This window comes from Neophocaena asiaeorientalis, unplaced genomic scaffold (assembly GCF_003031525.2).
Source record: "Neophocaena asiaeorientalis asiaeorientalis breed wild unplaced genomic scaffold, Neophocaena_asiaeorientalis_V1.1 scaffold266, whole genome shotgun sequence".
NCBI lineage: Eukaryota > Metazoa > Chordata > Mammalia > Artiodactyla > Phocoenidae > Neophocaena > Neophocaena asiaeorientalis.
Window position 1 is genome coordinate 75,391 of NW_020172449.1, and position 17,866 is coordinate 93,256.

The following is a 17,866-nucleotide window of genomic DNA, read 5'->3' on the forward strand; positions in this document are numbered from 1 at the left end:
GTCAAGTTTCAGTGTTTGAAAAAGTTTGGAGATTATTCAATTTTATCATCTCTCCTGGATTCCACAGAAGAATGTCAGACAGATCACAGGAACTATTAGACAGCAAGTGGTATTTTCCAAAATTTAACAAACTATATAAACACGCAACTCCTTTAAGTTTTCTTTAGTTAAATCTCCAAAGAATGCCAGGTGGAAAACTCATGTCCATTTTGCCAAGATCTGTTACTGTTAATAAGAAGCTAGCTAGCCAAGATAAAGTCCCCCAGAATGCGGCATGCTCAAGAGAATAGAGATAATGGATTTATGGAAATTAGTACTGTAAAGGCTGAACGTGGCATTACCATTACTGTACTCTTGAGAAAATTTCCTGGCAAACATACACTTGTTTTATCGGTCAGGGTCCAAAGAGGAGACAGAAACTGTATAGTAATTTGAACAGGGAAAGTTTAATATAAAGAATTATTAACTATTAAAGAGGGCTGAGTCATGAAAGATTGGCCAGTGAGAAGTAAGGAGAACTCAAAGAATACATGAATAACAGATACAATCTATGTCAACAGCTGAGATAGAGCTCCAAATGATTTCTCTCAATTGAAGACTTCAATCCAAATCTCACTGTAGAGGACGTGGCTGCAGCTTACTGGATGGTAGAGAAGTTGCTGAGGTGGTGTACCAGTAACTTTCTGGAACTTTCTAGGGACTTTCTAGAAAGCTGCCCAAGGGGGTGCCATGGGATACTGTTTACAAGGAAGAGCCTTGGGAGGCATTCTACCACAAACCTAACTGAAGGAATGTCATGGAAAACTACTGGCCACTGGGTCATATCAGCAGGAGTCAGACTTGGAGAATGCACACACCACAGGAGCTGGTCACCGGGGAGGACACACACACTGCAGAACCTGGAGAGAGAAGCACACCAGAAACAAGAAAAGAGACTGAAGAGGTCTCTTCCAATGTCCCTGCTGAGCCCACTACTGGCACAACTGAATAAGATGCTAACCAACAAAAAAAAACTATTTACTGGGATCATCTCCATTATTGTATAACAAGCACTGATGGGTAAAAATGTATCTAACAAGCAGTGAATTGATAAATGGCTCAGCCCGTTTCACTGGCTACTCAGGTTCCATATGTACTCTTCTACACATAGTTGAACTTTCACACGACAATGAAGCAACATTTTTATTTCCACCTAATAAGATGAAGTTATCTTTCTTGCAAGCGAATAAGTATGTAACCTCTTCCCCAAAATGAGGAACTACACAGTCCCAACAGTACTTGTATCCATTGCTGTCTGTACGTATTATTCCTGTCACAGAATATCTCTTACCTAAAGACTAAATGGTAAAGTTGACTTTCGACAACTTGTACTTAAAATAAAAATGGAAAGGAGAGATAAGAAAAAATGGTTAGCATATACAAATAAACACATACAGACAAGCAAAGAGAAAACAGGTGAAGCTACTATAATCATCTATCTTCCCTTAACAATTCATTCAAAAGCCAAGATGTCTGCATTGTTTCCTGATATGCACTGAGAGCTTGGTTTCTTGTTTTGTGCTCCAAAGACCCGAGTTTCACTCCTTCCTCCACTACTTACTGGCTGTGCAATCTCAGGCAAGTACCTTAATTTCTGTGAGGGGTTCTTTATCTATAAAATGTGACTAATAGTATCTGCCCTAATTGATTTATAGTATTGTTGCAAAGACAGACTTAAGATCATGTTTGTAAAAGGTGTAAAGCCCTAAAGATGTTAAATATTTTTGCTTTCATCTAGTGCACATTTGATCAAGTGTGAGTAATTGAAGAAAAACAATAGCTCAAACCAGTTGGCATTATAATAAATTAGAACTGAGAAAAATAAAATAAAAAATAAATAAATAAAATAAAATAATAAAAATAGAATGCATACAAATCTTATAGTTTTTTGTATTGTGTAATATTCCTCTTTGTCAAAAAACAGAAGCAAATTTAGCAAAATAGAACATAATCTGATTCGTCATCTAAACGTGATTCACAGAAAACAGATCTGAAGGTAAGAGATAAACATACAACCAAAGACACACAAACAAGCAAGTGATAGTCTGGTCATTGCAGCATGACAAAGATCTCAGAGGTGTCCTGAGCATCCTCATATATCTCAAACCCTTGTGCACAGGGTTGGGGGCTGGGAGAGGCTGGCTCTGACTAATCTCAGCTGAGCCATACTACAAGCCATTTTAGTTTGAACTTCTTAGGAAGAGCTACACTTAAGAGATATTTTGGCTTGTACGAGGACTGTGGTTTCTGTCTGTACTGATATGCCATAAATCTGCATATCGTACTGATTGATAAATTACACAAAAGAGGAAATATTGTCAGCATGAAAATGAACAAAGTGTGCAGTCAAAGCTGACATGAAATGACCTTGGGAAAGGATATCAATCCTTATGTACAATGTCTCACTCAGACCATTCAGTCAACATACACTCATTCTCTCTACGATATTTTAAGCAATTATTCATCCTTAAGAAGATAAAATAAACTAATCTAATCATAGAGTAAGATATTTTTGCAAGTAATTGAACCTGAAAAATCCATCCCTTCATCTGTTCCTTCACTCAGTCAATAGTTATGGATCATCTCCTAAGTACCAGATGGGGAAGTGGAGGGAGGGAGTATAAACTCTCCTTGCAGAAAAAATGTTGTTATGAAGGAAAAAAGAGAGACAGAGAAGTAGCTTGAAGGGGAAGTATGATCCTGGAAAGTTTCTTTTAGGATTAAAGAGGACAAGGATAAGAAGGGGAAGAAAGAGAAAAAATTTTCATTGAAAAGATATTGATTAATGTAGCAAAAATAGAAAATTACTAATAGATGGAGTAAACTACCAGAGCAAATGAAATAGCAATAATAAAATCTTCTAAAAGACTTCTGATTCCAGGTACAGACAAGCAACTTGCTTCTTATCATCACGTGACCACCCTGAGGAGCAAATGTGAATCTGAGGAGCACAAACATTTCTGATCTCAGGTGAATTTGAATGAGAAATCCTGGACAGTGGGAGACAGTAGAGGGAGGAAGGAGGTCCAGAGGATTCACATTAAGGTGGGAAAGTGAGGGTGACTCAACAGGAGTTGCAGTCCTTTGGGTCTCTCTAGTTTGGCTGTGACACACTTTAAACCAGCAGGGACCTTTCCACAGCAACCGTTGGGGATTACAGGATCCTAGAAGCAAGTAGCGCAATCATCGCACTTCCCTGTGGGACTGTGAGGCTTGAGTGAGAGCCCACTTTGAGGGCCCAAGGGTGATTTTATGGCACCTCTCCTTCCTTAAAAAAAAACACAACAGATCTGGACAGCAGTCAACATGGTAAAATCAGATTTTGCTCAAGAGCTATTGCAATAGGGGGAGAGAGAATTGGTATAGAACTAGGCTTGATTCTGAATACAGCATGGACAAGGGGGTATTTATAGCCAAAGAGCAGTGTGGACATCAGTGGATAGAAAATTATTAAAAGGAAGCATTAAGGTTGAGGGAGATTCTGGTTAAATTGACTTGACAGGATTCTTGCTGAAGGCTAACCAAGGCAATCAAATACTTAGAGATATCGAAGGTAGGGTGTTCTGCTAACCTGACTTTTAGAAGATTCTTGTTACAACTGGACAAAGCAGACCCAAAAAGAATGGACGCCAGGCTTGAGGCCTAGAGGGCTTAGTGGGGTCTGACTAGAGTTGGTCAAAGAGGGCCCTTTATCATCTTTCACAGCCAGTAGACAGAACATTTGCCTTGATTCTCAAGAATTGCAATATGGCTCCCTTGCACCAGGCTGCAACAGCATTGTTCCAGTCTGCCCAGTTTTAGCCAACAGTGACAATCAATTTTACCAGCAATGGTGGTGGTGGCAGCAGACTAGCAGTGAGAAACAAATTCTGACCTCAGACAGCATCTTTTTGGAGCAGCTGGGTGAGGAGGGAGATGGTTCTCTCAGCTCTTTCATCTTCATGAAACCCCTCCCAGTGAGATAGTAATATCCGTGAATGTCTTAATGACCACTGCAGAGGAGTTCCTTTAGGGGAAAATCATAAAATGGAAATAAGAATTCTGTCCTTTAAGAAAAAAAAGTGAAGAGGAATCTTAGATAATTAAATGAAATGTTTGCAAAGCGCTCCACTAATGAAAGCTATACAACAATACTTGGGCCTTTGAATTCAGGCAGAAAAAGCAAGGTAGAGCAAATATTGTACCCACGGGATACCCAAATGATACTGCATCTAGTATTAAGGTGAGGAGTGAATTTTCCAGGCAAGCAGAAGGATGATAAGAGCACTGAGACTAGGAAGATAAATCTAAACTGTGCCCATGTGTTTTTACAGTCTTAGGAAGCCTGGACTGCCACACATTACACAAGCAAAGGCAAGGAGAAGGGGTCTACCACTTAACAGAACACCTTCCACATTCTAACCTTTATGATCTGTACTTTACCAGTAAGTAACTTCCCCAAGGTCACAGAGCTGGTGAACTGTGGAAACAAAATTTGAACGAAAGTCAATCTGGTTACAAATTATTCCATGCAGTAGTTTCATTTTTCCCTCCTGCGTCCACTGGACCATGTCATAACATATCAAGTGTGATTTCATTTCTTAATTTATCTCCTTCCAGCTGGAGATTTCCATGGTAAAATCTAAAAGGATACCATGTGAAGTAAAGACCTGGTGAGGACTGTAGGGTAAGAACATGTGGCATCAGACCTTTGGTGCCATGGGAAGTCTTCTTCCCTAGTCTCATGGGAATGTGGGAGATAATTGTGCCAATTCTTATTCCTTGTGATATTTTCTGTCACTTAGGAGTGAGAACTTCTAGAATGTGTGAATGTGTTCAGGCCTGGGGACACTGGAGCATAATGAATGAAGACTACTAGAACTCTAGGGTCAGACTGATGAGGGTTCAGCAGCCTTTTCCACATCTTACCTGTGCTGTGATCTTGGGTTACTTACTTAACCTTTTGGAGCATCAACTTCTTACTATTTTTTAAATGGGATCAAATCCCATTTTCTACCACCTGAGTCTTGTAAGGATTAAATGCACAAAGTATACAAAGTCTCAGAGAGTGCACCCAGCACACAGTAGATATTCACTAATTGTCAATTATCATGTGAAAATGATTGACTAAGGAGTAAATAAAATATGATGAGATGGTATGGGGTGGAGCTTCCTCAACATGACACATCAAATGATGAATGCTTCTGATCAAAGACCATTGGCAAGATTTGCTTAAAACAGAAAAGAAACTCAACCTCAAAATGAGTTGAAAATTTGAAACAGAACCAAATTAAGTTGGACTTCTGAGCATTAAAGAACATTCTATAGTTGATTAAGATGGAACGTATGGTATAGGAAGGAATGTAGCATGAGGGCTTCCACACTGTCAGCAGTGAAGAACACCAAGAATAAGAATGGACTGGGGATTATTTAACTAAGGGAAAAGTCAGCAGTCAGCACATGCCCTTACACATTAGAGCTCTCTAGCATGAGCAATTATCCCAAAGATTGTGGCAGCAGGGGAGTGAGAAACCAGAGGTTAGAAGTGGAGGACTAAGTACACCAACCTCCACTCCACCTCAATCAGAGTAAAACTGCTTTAATTTCATCTATGTGGAGGATACATACAAAGGATTTTGCTTGGGCAAAGTATATAGCAATTAAAAAAACTAGTTACCAAGCACTATATTGAATAACCCCTAGATTTATTGTTGTATGAGTCTTTATTAAACCACAATCATGGTTCCCTGAGTTCACCAGGGGTCCCCTTTCCTATCACCATGGCTACTGAGTGAGACTGGAAATCCCTGGCTGGAAGCACCAGAAGAACTGAGGTGACAGCCCCTCCACGCATACTCCCTCACCTTGGCTGGGAAAAATGGCTTGTGTGCCACCTGTCCTAGAAAATACCTCCTTTCCTGACATCCCTTGCCTTTGCAGGCATCAGAAGTACTCTGTAAAAAAAAAGATTTGATTTCTCCTGAGAAATTCATTCACTTCCCCTTTTCTGCTTGTACTTATGTAATACTCCATTGAGAAGAGGAAGTTGTAGTTAAACACTAAACTGACAGGGAGCAAACTAAATTCTTACCCATCATACATTGGAAGCCCACACGAGTCCATTACCTTGTACTTACTGTGTACAAGGTAATGTTGGGGTCACAAGTTTGAGGGCAGAGATTTGTAAAGCCCGTGGAATTCTGTGAAATCAAATGGGCTCGGAAGGAAAGAGGAGGAAGAGGAAGAATACAGCATGAACACTCCCTCTACTTTGCCTGTCGAGTTCATGCTCTCAGAAAAGGAGGTTGGATTGCTGAGAAGGGAGGAGAAACCCTCAGGTTTTTCCCAAAGGGTGGAAAGCAAACCACTGTAGGCACAGATGATAGTACAGGGATAATACTGAATGTGAAATCAAAATACTAATCATGTTTCCATGGATATCATTGCTTAGAATGAGATTATTTTTGAAGCAATTGAATTTTTAAAAAAAAGATTAAAAAAAGATATGGATAGGTAGATCTGACAAACCTCCAAGAGGAGGAATGAAGGTTAATGCAGGTCAGGAACCACAGAGCCAGGCCAACTCTACTGTCTCCCCTTGCCCGAGTCTTCCAGGGGAACTAATGTCTGTCTTCTGTGCAATTGTAGCACTTTGTACAAATCTCTTATAGCACAAATTCAACGTACCATGGAAAATGTACTGACCCATTTCTCCTGTCTCCACCTTAAATGACTGGAATACTGAAGATATTAAGTAAATATCTGTTGAATAGATGAATAAATATGTGAATGGATAATTAAATGCAATCTATCTCTGTGGATCAAATATGTTCAAGCCTATGGGGAAAATGTTGTTAAAAGTAATAACAGGGCTTCCCTGGTGGCGCAGTGGTTAAGAGTCCGCCTGCCGATGCAGGAGACACAGGTTCATGCCTCAGTCCGGGAAGATCCCACATGCTGCGGAGCGGCGGCTAGGCCTGTGAGCCATGGCCGCTGAGCCTGCACGTCCGGAGCCTGTGTTCTGCAACGGGAGAGGCCACAACAGTGAGAAGTGAAGGAATACAAGGGAATGGCCCAGTTCATGTGCAGCAGGGCTGTCAGATTTTCTACTGTTACTAATTTTTGCAAATGATTTTGCAATTATTTTGTGCAATTCCTTTCACTACTTCCCTCTCTAGGATGAAAAGCATGTTAGTGAGTTAGAGAAAATAGGTTATTCTGGTTGGCGGCGTGAAAACAGCCTGCAGGGGGTTAGTGCACCACGGCTAGCCGGGACGGAGTCCAGGGAAAAATCTGGACCTGCCGAAGAGGCAAGAGACTTCTGCTTCCCTCTTTGTTTCCTGGTGCATGAAGAGAGGGGATAAAGAGCGCTGCTTAAAGGAGCTCCAGAGACGCGCGTGAGCCGCGGCTGAAAGCGCGGACCCCAGAGACGGGCATGAGACGCTAAGGCTGCTGCTGCCACCACCAAGAAGCCTGTGTGCGAGCACAGGTCACTATCCACACCCCGCTTCCGGGGAGCCTGTGCAACCTGCCACTGCCAGGGTCCCGGGATCCAGGGACAACTTCCCCGGGAGAACGCACGGCACGCCTCAGGCTGGTGCAACGTCACTCCGGCCTCTGCTGCCACAGGCTCGTCCAGCACTCCGTACCCCTCCCTGCCCCCGGCCTGAGTGAGCCAGAGTCGCCGAAGCAGATGCTCCTTTAACCCCATCCTGTCTGAGCGAAGAACAAACTCCCTCTGGCGACCTACAAGCAGAGGCGGGGCCAAATCCAAGGCTGAGCCCCCGGAGCTGTGAGAACAAAGAGAACGGGAAATCCCTCCCAGCAGCCTCAGAAGAAGTGGATTAAAGCTCCACAATCAACTTGATGTACCCTGCATCTGTGGAATACATGAACAGACAACGAATCATCCCAAATTGAGGAGGTGGACTTTGAGAGCAAGATTTATTATTTTTTCCCCTTTTCCTCTTTGTGAGTGTGTATGTGTATGCTTCTGTGTGAGATTTTGTCTGTATAGCTTTGCTTCCACCATTTGTCCTAGGGTTCTATCCGTCCGTTTTTTGTGTGTGTTTGTTTTTTCTTTTAAAAAATTTTTTTTCTTAATAATTATTTTTTATTTAATAACGTTATTTTATCTTATTTTATTTTATTTTATCATCTTTCTTTCTTTTCTTTCTTTCTTTCTTTACTTCTACTTTTTCTCCATTTTATTCTGAGCTGTGTGGATGAAAGGCTCTTAGTGCTGCAGCCAGGAGTCAGTGCTATGCCTCTGAGGTGGGAGAGCCAACTTCAGGACACTGGACCACAAGAGACCTCCCAGCTCCACATAGTACCCACTGGAGGCAGACACCAAAAACAACGGGAACTAAGAACCTGAAGCCTGCAAAAAGGAGACCCCAAACACAGTAAGATAAGCAAAACGAGAAGACAGGAAAACACGCAGCTGATGAAGGAGCAAGATAAAAACCCACCAGACCTAACAAATGAAGAGGAAATAGGCAGTCTACCTGAAAAAGAATTCAGAATAATGATAGTAAAGATGATCCAAAATCTTGGAAATAGAATAGACAAAATGCAAGAAACATTAAACAAGGACTTAAAAGAACTAAAGATGAAACAAACAACCATGAACAACACAATAAATAAAATTAAAAATACTCTAGAGGTGATCAATAGCAGAATAATATCCTACTTTCACCATTGCACAGAACATCCAAAATGAAAATAAATAAGGAAACAAAAGCCTTAAATGTACACTAAACAAGATAGACTTAATTGATATTTATTGGACATCCCATCCAAAAACAACAGAATACAAATTTTTCTCAAGTGCTCATGGAACACTCTTCAGGATAGATGATATCTTGGGTCACAAATCAAGCCTCGGTAAATTTAAAAAACTTGACATTGTATCAAGTATCTTTTCCAACCACAATGCTTGAGACTAGATATCCATTACAGGAAAAGATCTGTAAAAAATACAAACACATGGAGGCTAAACAATACACTACTTAAAAACTAAGTGATCACTGAAGAAATCAAAGAGGAAATAAAAAAATACCTAGAAACAAATGACAATGGAGACACAACGACCCAAAACCTATGGGATGCAGCAAAAGTAGTTCTAAGAGGGAAGTTTATAGCAATACAATCTTACCTTAAGAAACAGGAAACATCTCGAATAAACAACCTAATCTTGCACCTAAAGCAATTAGAGAAAGAAGAAAAAATAAACCCCAAGGTAGCAGAAGGAAAGAAATCATAAAAATCAGATCAGAAATAAATGAAAAAGAATGAAGGAAACGTTAGCAAAGTTCAATAAAACTAAAAGCTGATTCTTTGAGAAGATACACAAAATCGATAAACCATTAGCCAGACTCGTCAAAGAAAAAAAATGAGAAGACTCAAATCAATATAATTAGAAATGAAAAAGGAGAAGTAACAACTGACACTGCAGAAATAAAAAAAATCATGAGAGATTACTACAAGCAACTCTATGCCAATAAAATGGACAATCTGGAAGAAATGGACAAATTCTTAGAAATGCACAACCTGCACAAAAATTAGCTCCAAATGGATTAAAGACCTAAATGTAAGGTCAGAAACTAGCAAACTCTTAGAGGAAAACATAGGCAGAACACTCTATGACATAAATCACAGCAAGATCCTTTTTGACCCACCTCCTAGAGAAATGGAAATAAAAACAAAAATAAACAACTGGGACCTAATGAAACTTCAAAGCTTTTGCACACCAAGGAAACCATAAATAAGACCAAAAGACAACCCTCAGAATGGAAGCAAATATTTGCAATGAAGTAACTGACAAAGGATTAATCTCCAAAATTTATAAGCAGCTCATGCAACTCAATAACAAAAAAACAAAGAACCCAATCCAAAAATGGGCAGAAGACCTAAATAGACATTTCTCCAAAGAAGATATACAGACTGCCAACAAACACATGAAAGAATGCTCAACATCATTAATCATTAGAGAAATGCAAATCAAAACTACAATGAGATATCATCTCACACCAGTCAGAATGGCCATCATCAAAAAATCTAGAAACAATAAATGCTGGAGAGGGTGTGGAGAAAAGGGAACACTCTTGCACTGCTGGTGGGAATGTGAATTGGTACAGCCACTATGGAGAACAGTATGGAGGTTCCTTAAAAATCTACAAATAGAACTACCATATGACCACACAATCCCACTACTGGGCATATACCCTGAGAAAACCATAATTCAGAAAGAGTCATGTACCAAAATGTTCATTGCAGCTCTATTTACAATAGCCCAGAGATGGAAACAACCTAAGTGTCCATCATCAGATGAATGGATAAAGAAGATGTGGCACATATATACAATGGAATATCAGCCATAAAAAGAAACGAAATTGATCTATTTGTAATGAGGTGGATGGACCTAGAGTCTGTCATACAGAGTGAAGTAAGTCAGAAAGAGAAAGACAAATACCGTATGCTAACACATATATATGGAGTTTAAGGGAAAAAAATGTCATGAAGTACCTAGGGGTAAGACAGGAATAAAGACACAGACCTGCTAGAGAATGGACTTGAGGATATAGCGAGGGGGAAGGGTAAGCTGTGACAAAGCGAGAGAGTGGCATAGACATATATATACTACCAAATGTAAAATAGAAAGCTAGTGGGAAGCATCCGCATAGCACAGGGAGATCAGCTCAGTGCTTTGTGACCACCTAGAGGGGTGGGATAGGGAGAGTGGGAGGGAGGGAGATGCAAAAGGGAAGAGATATGGGAACATATGTATATGTATAACTGAATCACTTTGTTATAAAGCAGAAACTAACACACCATTGTAAAGCAATTATACTCCAATAACGATGTAAAAAAGAAAAAAGAAAATAGGTTGTTCTGAATAACACTACTTAAATCAGTTCTCTACAATATGCTGAGGGCAATGTAACCTGGAGCCCAGACAGGAAGGACACCATTTATGTATCTCCCCTTCCAACCTGGAAAAGATGACTATCCCAAAACCTGGTATCCTGAAAGGCCTCTGTCCCCAGAGAAGGGAAGATGCCATTGCAAGGAGAATCCCCCTGAGTTCATGAGGACACCCCCTCAGGCAGATATGGGCAGTCACATATCATGCTTTCCTCCAGAGAGGAACAGAAATCCTGGGACTCCTTCTGAAGTGTATGGACTCAAAAAGGCTGAACTTCCCCCTCACACCTGTGGATCTGGCCTCCTCTTCCCACCAAACTGATACCTTGAAGGATTGAGAAGCAAATTATGCTTTCTCATAATTTTGGTCCTCCAAAAGAGTAAAATTACTAGGAATTTGAATGGAGTCAGCAAGTCTCCCTGATCCTATAAAACGTTTGATGATTTTTACTATTGTATGTCAGTACCTACACAAGAAAGAAATGCAAGATAATGACAGATATTACTATAATACATTTTCATTTGTACTGGTAAATATAGATATGCATGGATGAATACTGGAAGATGTTAAATTTTTCTTTCCTCCTTCCTTTTATTCACCCTTCCTCCCTATCTCCCTTCCTTTCTTCTTTCCTTTCTTCCTTCATCTTCTGTTTTAATAGCAAGGTCTTAGTTTGTCATGAAAATCCTCTCTAAACAATTGTGTGAAGGAAAAGTTCCATTTGGCAGGAAGAGTTCAGGTACAGTTGGAATATGGCAATGAAAGGGACCCCTCAGAACATTCCCTGTGACCTTGACATTTACCCTTGAGGGAACTGAAACCTGGACATGGTCACAGATTTGCACAAGGTCCTTAGCCATTTGGGGGAAGACTGAAGCAGGTACTGACACAAGGATTTGGGAGCACGTAGTTGGTCTGGAGGTGATCCCTGAGGCATAGTCAAAGAGTAAGGAATTGAGACAGATAAGGGAGCAGAGACAACAGGGTTGTGCCCATGAGTGGGTTACCACTGTGGCCAGCAGGGGCCCAGTCCCACTTCAGACCCTTTGAAGTCCTCACAGGGCATACTTCAGAACAGTCCCACCAAAGGGCAAGGGACCTGAGGTGTTTTCACCAACATTTTCCCTCTCTGTTTCAGAATGTTCCTGAAAGTGTCAACTAGTCAGCACCTTGGCTGGTGCTGCACTGGTCCAGCCTGCTCCTGGGGCAGGGGAAAGCTCAAGGCTGAGAGAGATTTATGGGGACCATTGCTGAAGCTGCCTGTAACTTTGGTGGTGGGTCCAGGGATTTGGACATCAATGGTGTCTGCTACAGAGACTGACAAGGATGGTTCTTTCCATGCGTCAGTCTTGTAAAATTCTTTATTATTGCCTGAGGCTGGCTTGCTATGATGCTTGCATTTGGTTTCTGTAGTTTTGGAAACACTTCCCTCAGCCCACGTGGAAGTCTCTGCTGTGCTCTTATTCCAGTATCTATGATTGTGAAAAGAACACAACAAAACTCCCAGCTGAAAGATCATAAAAAAGAAGAGTTTGTTCTGAGTAGCCTTTGCCTCTTACTAGCCTTGAACACCACCTCTAGCCTCCTGAAATCAACCTGACCTCAATTTCTCATCCACTTCCATGTAGGACTTCTGTGAGACAGGATATAATGTAGGTAAACGGCCTATATATATAGTGAGAGAGAGAGAGGAAAAGAGAGTGTGAGAGAGTGATACCAACTCAGGACACATTTACAAGAAGTAGAACATATGTCTAGATGGATGCTTGGCCTGGGTCAGTGGGTCAGTATATCTACATGTATGTATCAATACCTCTATTTCTGTATCTATCTACCAACCCAGGCCAAGTTTCCATATCTATATGAATGTCTATATATACCTATATCTATATCAACTCAGGCCACATTTACAAGTGGAACATATATATATGGAAATTTGGGCTGGATCAATACACACATCTATATCTATAGATCTATATACAGATTTCTCTATGTAGATATAGATACGATGCCACATTTACAAGAAATAGAACACAAATACTTGTTTTTTGGTATTCTGAGAGAGTCCATAAATATACATCACCACTTTAATGGAGGTATAGAGTGACTCCCCCACCCACTGTCCACATGGATAGATGAGCTACAGTGAATTGATGGACAAAATGCTTGGATTCTGCCATATCCAATCATATTCCAATAACCAACACTGGCTTTGTGTTCCTTATGCTAAACATTCAGCTCTTGAAAAATATTCAGGAGTTTGGCTTTTATAGGCCCAAAATATAGAGACATTTGACCCAAAGTAACATGAATAATTTAAAATAGTTTAAATAAGTAAAGAATCTTGAAAAAGTTCGGTTTAAAGTGTGTATCATGAAAATAAGGATTTATATATATGAAGTTTCAAACTGCCTTTTTGTGACGTGGTAATGTGTATTTGTGCAGAGATACTCTGCCTTCATGATGTAAGATAAATTAATATTCTAGGGGTAACTAAATGAACAAATGCAGAATCCTTTGCCAGGACCCAGCCTAGCCAAGAGCTCGGAGGTGTCTTCCAGTCAGATGTAGAATTGTGCATTGTCCTCCCACCCCTGCAGGACTACTCGTGACCACCCACACTCCCTGTGCAGCTGGAGAAGTGAGCCAGTCACACTAGAGAGAAATGTCTGACTCAGGTGCACCTCACTTTGGAACAAAACACTCCATCCCCTTCTTATTATTTTAAAATAAATTTATTTATTTATTTGTGGCTGCATTGGGTCTTCGTTGTTGTGCACGGGCTTTGTTTAGTTGCAGCCAGCTGAGGTTACTCTGCATTGCGGTGCGTGGGCTTCTCATTCCGGTGGCCTTTCTTGTTGCGGAGTACAGGCTCTAGGCATGCAACCTTCAGTAGTTGGGGCTCACGGGCTCTAGAGCGCAGGCTCAGCAGTTGTGGCACATGGGCTTAGTTGCTCCATAGCATGGGGGACCTTCCCAGATCAGGGCTCGAACCCGTGTCCCCTGCATTGGCAGGCGGAGTCTTAATCACTGCGCCAACAGAGAAGTGCCCCCAGCCACTTCTCATAAAGTGAACATCTGGAGAAAACCCTACTTGGTGTCTTCCAGAGTCCCAGGCGAATCGTTGCATAGCCATTTTTTTGTTTGACAGGCAATAAATACTGGGCTGCTGATGTGGGTGTGATACTGTCCAGATACCCCAGGGACATCTACAGCTCCTTTGGCTTCCCTGGAAGGGTAAAGAACATCGACGCTGCCATTCATGAGGAGGAAACTGCAAAGACGTATTTCTTTGTTCCCAGTGAGTATTGGAGGTAAAGACAGACACTTGGAGCTCTTAGGGCATCAGATCCCTCCTTAGTGGAAGGAGAGTTGCCTTTTAAAATTATTCTCAAATTGTGCTGAAACTCCATCCTCCTTCTGTGAATGGATGCAGCCAGGCTGAGTGTCACTTAGTCTCCTGCCTGTTTTCATCACACCATGCCTGCCCTTGGAGGGCAAGGGACTTGAAGGATTGAGTTCAAAAAGGAGATTTTTTAAAAGGATGGAGGCTGAGATAAAATTTGAATCAGATTTTTAGAGCTGATGCCTCTTTAGGGATGGTCTAGTCTGTCTGAGTCTCCCATAACCCTATTGAAGCAGGACCCTTTCCAGTTAAAAGTTCCTATTAATTTATACCAATGATGCATCCACCCACAATTGTTTTAAGCAGCCTTTGGATTTCAGCAAAGTGGAGATAAAGTTAGCATCTACCTCTCAGATTTGTTGTGAAGATTAAATGAATCAGTACACTCAAAGCACTTAGAACAGTGACTGGCACATGAAAAGTTCTTTGTGAATGTTAAGTGTTATTTTTTGTTATTGTATTTATCACACATTTCAATAATTTCTTTTAACCAGGTATGATGAAAACACGCAGTCCACAGATGCAGGTTATCCCAAAGAGATAATTCATGACTTCCCTGGAATTGACAAAAAAGTTGATGTTGTTTTCCAAGATAGAAGTAAAGGCTATCCAGTTTCTCCATTTTGTTACCATTGACATAGCATATGTGCTGTTACTTAGATATGAAAGTAAATTGCATTCATGGAAACTTGTATTTTTTTTCAAGTGTTCATGTGGAAAAATCACTATTTGTCTAACATGATCATTATCTTTCATTTTATTTCCAGGATTTTTCCATTTCTTTCATGGAAAAGGGCACTACAAATCTGATCCTAAAACTAAGCAAATTTTGGCCTCCCGAATACTAACAGCAGGTTCAAGTGCAGAAATAACTGATGGTTGACTCTCACAAAGGAGTTGGAGAAAACATTTCTACTCAGCCCAAAGAAGATGTTTTTCTGAGAAACCAGGTATTTCAGTATTTTACTTGAATCTCTAGGTAATAACAAGGCACAGACATATAAGTACAACCTTATTTAACCTCAGTCTGGACACATTGTATGTTAACTATGTTGTACTGCTTCATGAACTGACACAATTTAGCTTTAAGTGAGGGCTGAGGATGTCAAGGTCATAGTTCACCTTTAGGTTTTCATAGAGAAAAGCTTTTTACCAATATTCTATGATATTTCAGTAATTACATTTCTCCTAGTAACCACATTCTCAAATATTTTGTCTCTAGGTTAGGCATACTCACAATGCAAGTGTGTGGGAAAATATTTAGGATGTATAAAATTTCAAGCACTCACCCTTCTCATGGAATATGCAGAACATAAGGGAAGGAAGAGTAGTTATTGATCCTACTCACTTATTTTAACTTCAAATTAAGCCTTAAGTCAAATAAAGGAAGGAATTTATTGAGCTTTGGTTAGGGGTTCTTGAGGGAGCACTGGCTTAGGTAGTTTTATGTGTTCCCTCAGTTCCATTTTGGGGAGTTATCTCCAATTTCTCAGTGAGAAAAGTCAGAGATTGATGCCAGCACAACTCTGCACCCTCACTTTTACTGCATAACTATGAGTAAACTGCTTAGATTTCTCAGCTATTCTCCTAGCTATCTTCATAAAATTAGCCCTTATCCCTGAATATTATTGTTGGGTCTTGTTCCCCTGGTAGTTTTCCTTACAGGACACTCTGAGTGCACTTCACGTTACATTTTGCAGGTGTAAATTTGCAGAAGTTAACTACTGCTGCTGAAAAAATATCAGTACTACACAGATTGTCTTTTTTGCTCATTCAGTCAGATTATTTACCATAGGTTTCCTGTGGTGCTCTGTGATTAACAGTGCCTCAATTTTATAGCAAATTTTTGTACAATGTTTATTTTCAAATTTTTTTTCTGTTTGCCAACATAATAAATACATGCTCAGAAATTTTGAGCAAGTTGCCAATCCCACTGTGGCTCCTTCCTCTGAACCAAAGCCAAGAAGTACAGGGGACTTCTAGTACAGGAAGTACTAGAACCAGACACAAACAGTGAGAAAACTGTGAGTAAGCAGATAGACCCAACCAGCATGGGGGAGGAAATATTCTACAGGGGAGAGGCCCAAATGCCTGCAACTGGGGACAGGCTTTGGGAAGCACACTCTACTTGTGTCCTTTCTTCTCACATGTTGCTCTAGGTCCCGTGTCTGTATGATAGGCCTGGAAGGCAGCAGGACAAGCAAGTAACAAGGGGATAACGTCAGGGCAGTGACCCAATTTCATTCACAGACAAAGCTCAAGTCCCCACTATGATCTACAAGGTCCTACATGCCCTTTCCCCATTACATGCACACCTTCGCCTCATTCTCTAATATTCTCCCCCTTGTTTACTCCATTCCAGCTGCATGGACTTCCTTGCTATTTTTTAACATGTGAGGTATATCCATACCTCGGTGCCTTTTCACTGGAATTCTCTTCCCTCAGGTATCTTCATGGATGACTCCCTCACTTATTTCTCAACTCTGTTGAAATGTAGCCTTCTCAGTGAGGCCTTTGCTGGTTTACTCTTTTTAATATTACAACCTATACCACCCCTCCACACAAACATACACATATTCCCAATAGTCCTATACAGCCCTACAATTTTATTTTCCATATCTCTTATCACCTTCTAGCATACTATATAACTTAATCACTTATTATATCTACTGTTTATTGCCTGTTTTTCCTGCTATAATGGAAGTTCCATAAGAGGAAGGGGCCATTGTTATGTTAACAAAAATGGTTTGTTTGATTTGGCTTTAGCATGTTTGTTTGTTTCACTGATATAACTCAAGAACTAAGTAGGTGCTCAATAAAACATTTTAATAAATGTGTGCCAAATTGATGCTGGACGCCAGCAAAGCTGGGAAGTCAATAACAAAGTATATAGTCAGCTTGACCAACTCCTGAAGGACTCTTCTTTCTGTCCTTCCCAGCCAAGACAGTAGAGAATTACAAACATGGCAGCAGTCCCCAGAATGCTTAGAAGCTGAAAGAGAATTTCTGTGTGGTCCCTCATGGGAGGATCCATTGATGAGAGTGAGAGGTGAGAGTAACTTGGTGCAGACTTTATCACCAAACACCGTGTCCTGAGATGCTTCAATTCCATCCTAGTCCCCAAACTGGCAAAGAGAACAAGCCAGGATCCAGGTTTTAACTCATCTAAAGAGGCCAGGGAAACTACAGTCCCGTGGAAACTTGAAATCACAGGAGAAATATGAATTTGGAATACATATATATGCCATTTCATCCAGAATATGTAAAAAGGTCCTACCAACTGTTAATAAAATGACAAATAGGCCAGTTAAAAATGCACAGAGGTATTAAATTGGATTCTTCACAAAGAAAGACATATAAATGATCAACAAACACATGAAAATGTACTTACCTTCATTAGTTATCAAGAAAATAAAATTCTTATAAGGTACTACTATAAAACCACTAAAATAATTAATATTAGTAAGACTGACAACACCAAATGTTGATGAGAAGCCAAAACATCTACAGCCCTC

At 40.4% G+C, this 17,866-nt stretch overlaps 1 protein-coding gene across 1 annotated transcript in view; it reads left to right on the top strand.

Annotated features, from left to right (window-relative positions):
* The first annotated feature begins 15,189 nt into the window (after nt 1-15,189).
* Nucleotides 15,190-17,866, top strand: part of LOC112394562 (neutrophil collagenase) — a 31,626-nt gene continuing 28,949 nt past the window's right edge. The window contains exon 1 of the mRNA XM_024737346.1: nt 15,190-15,301. Within this exon, the coding sequence (XP_024593114.1) occupies nt 15,227-15,301 (75 nt within the window). The 5' untranslated portion in view covers nt 15,190-15,226. The remainder of the gene's footprint in view (nt 15,302-17,866) is intronic.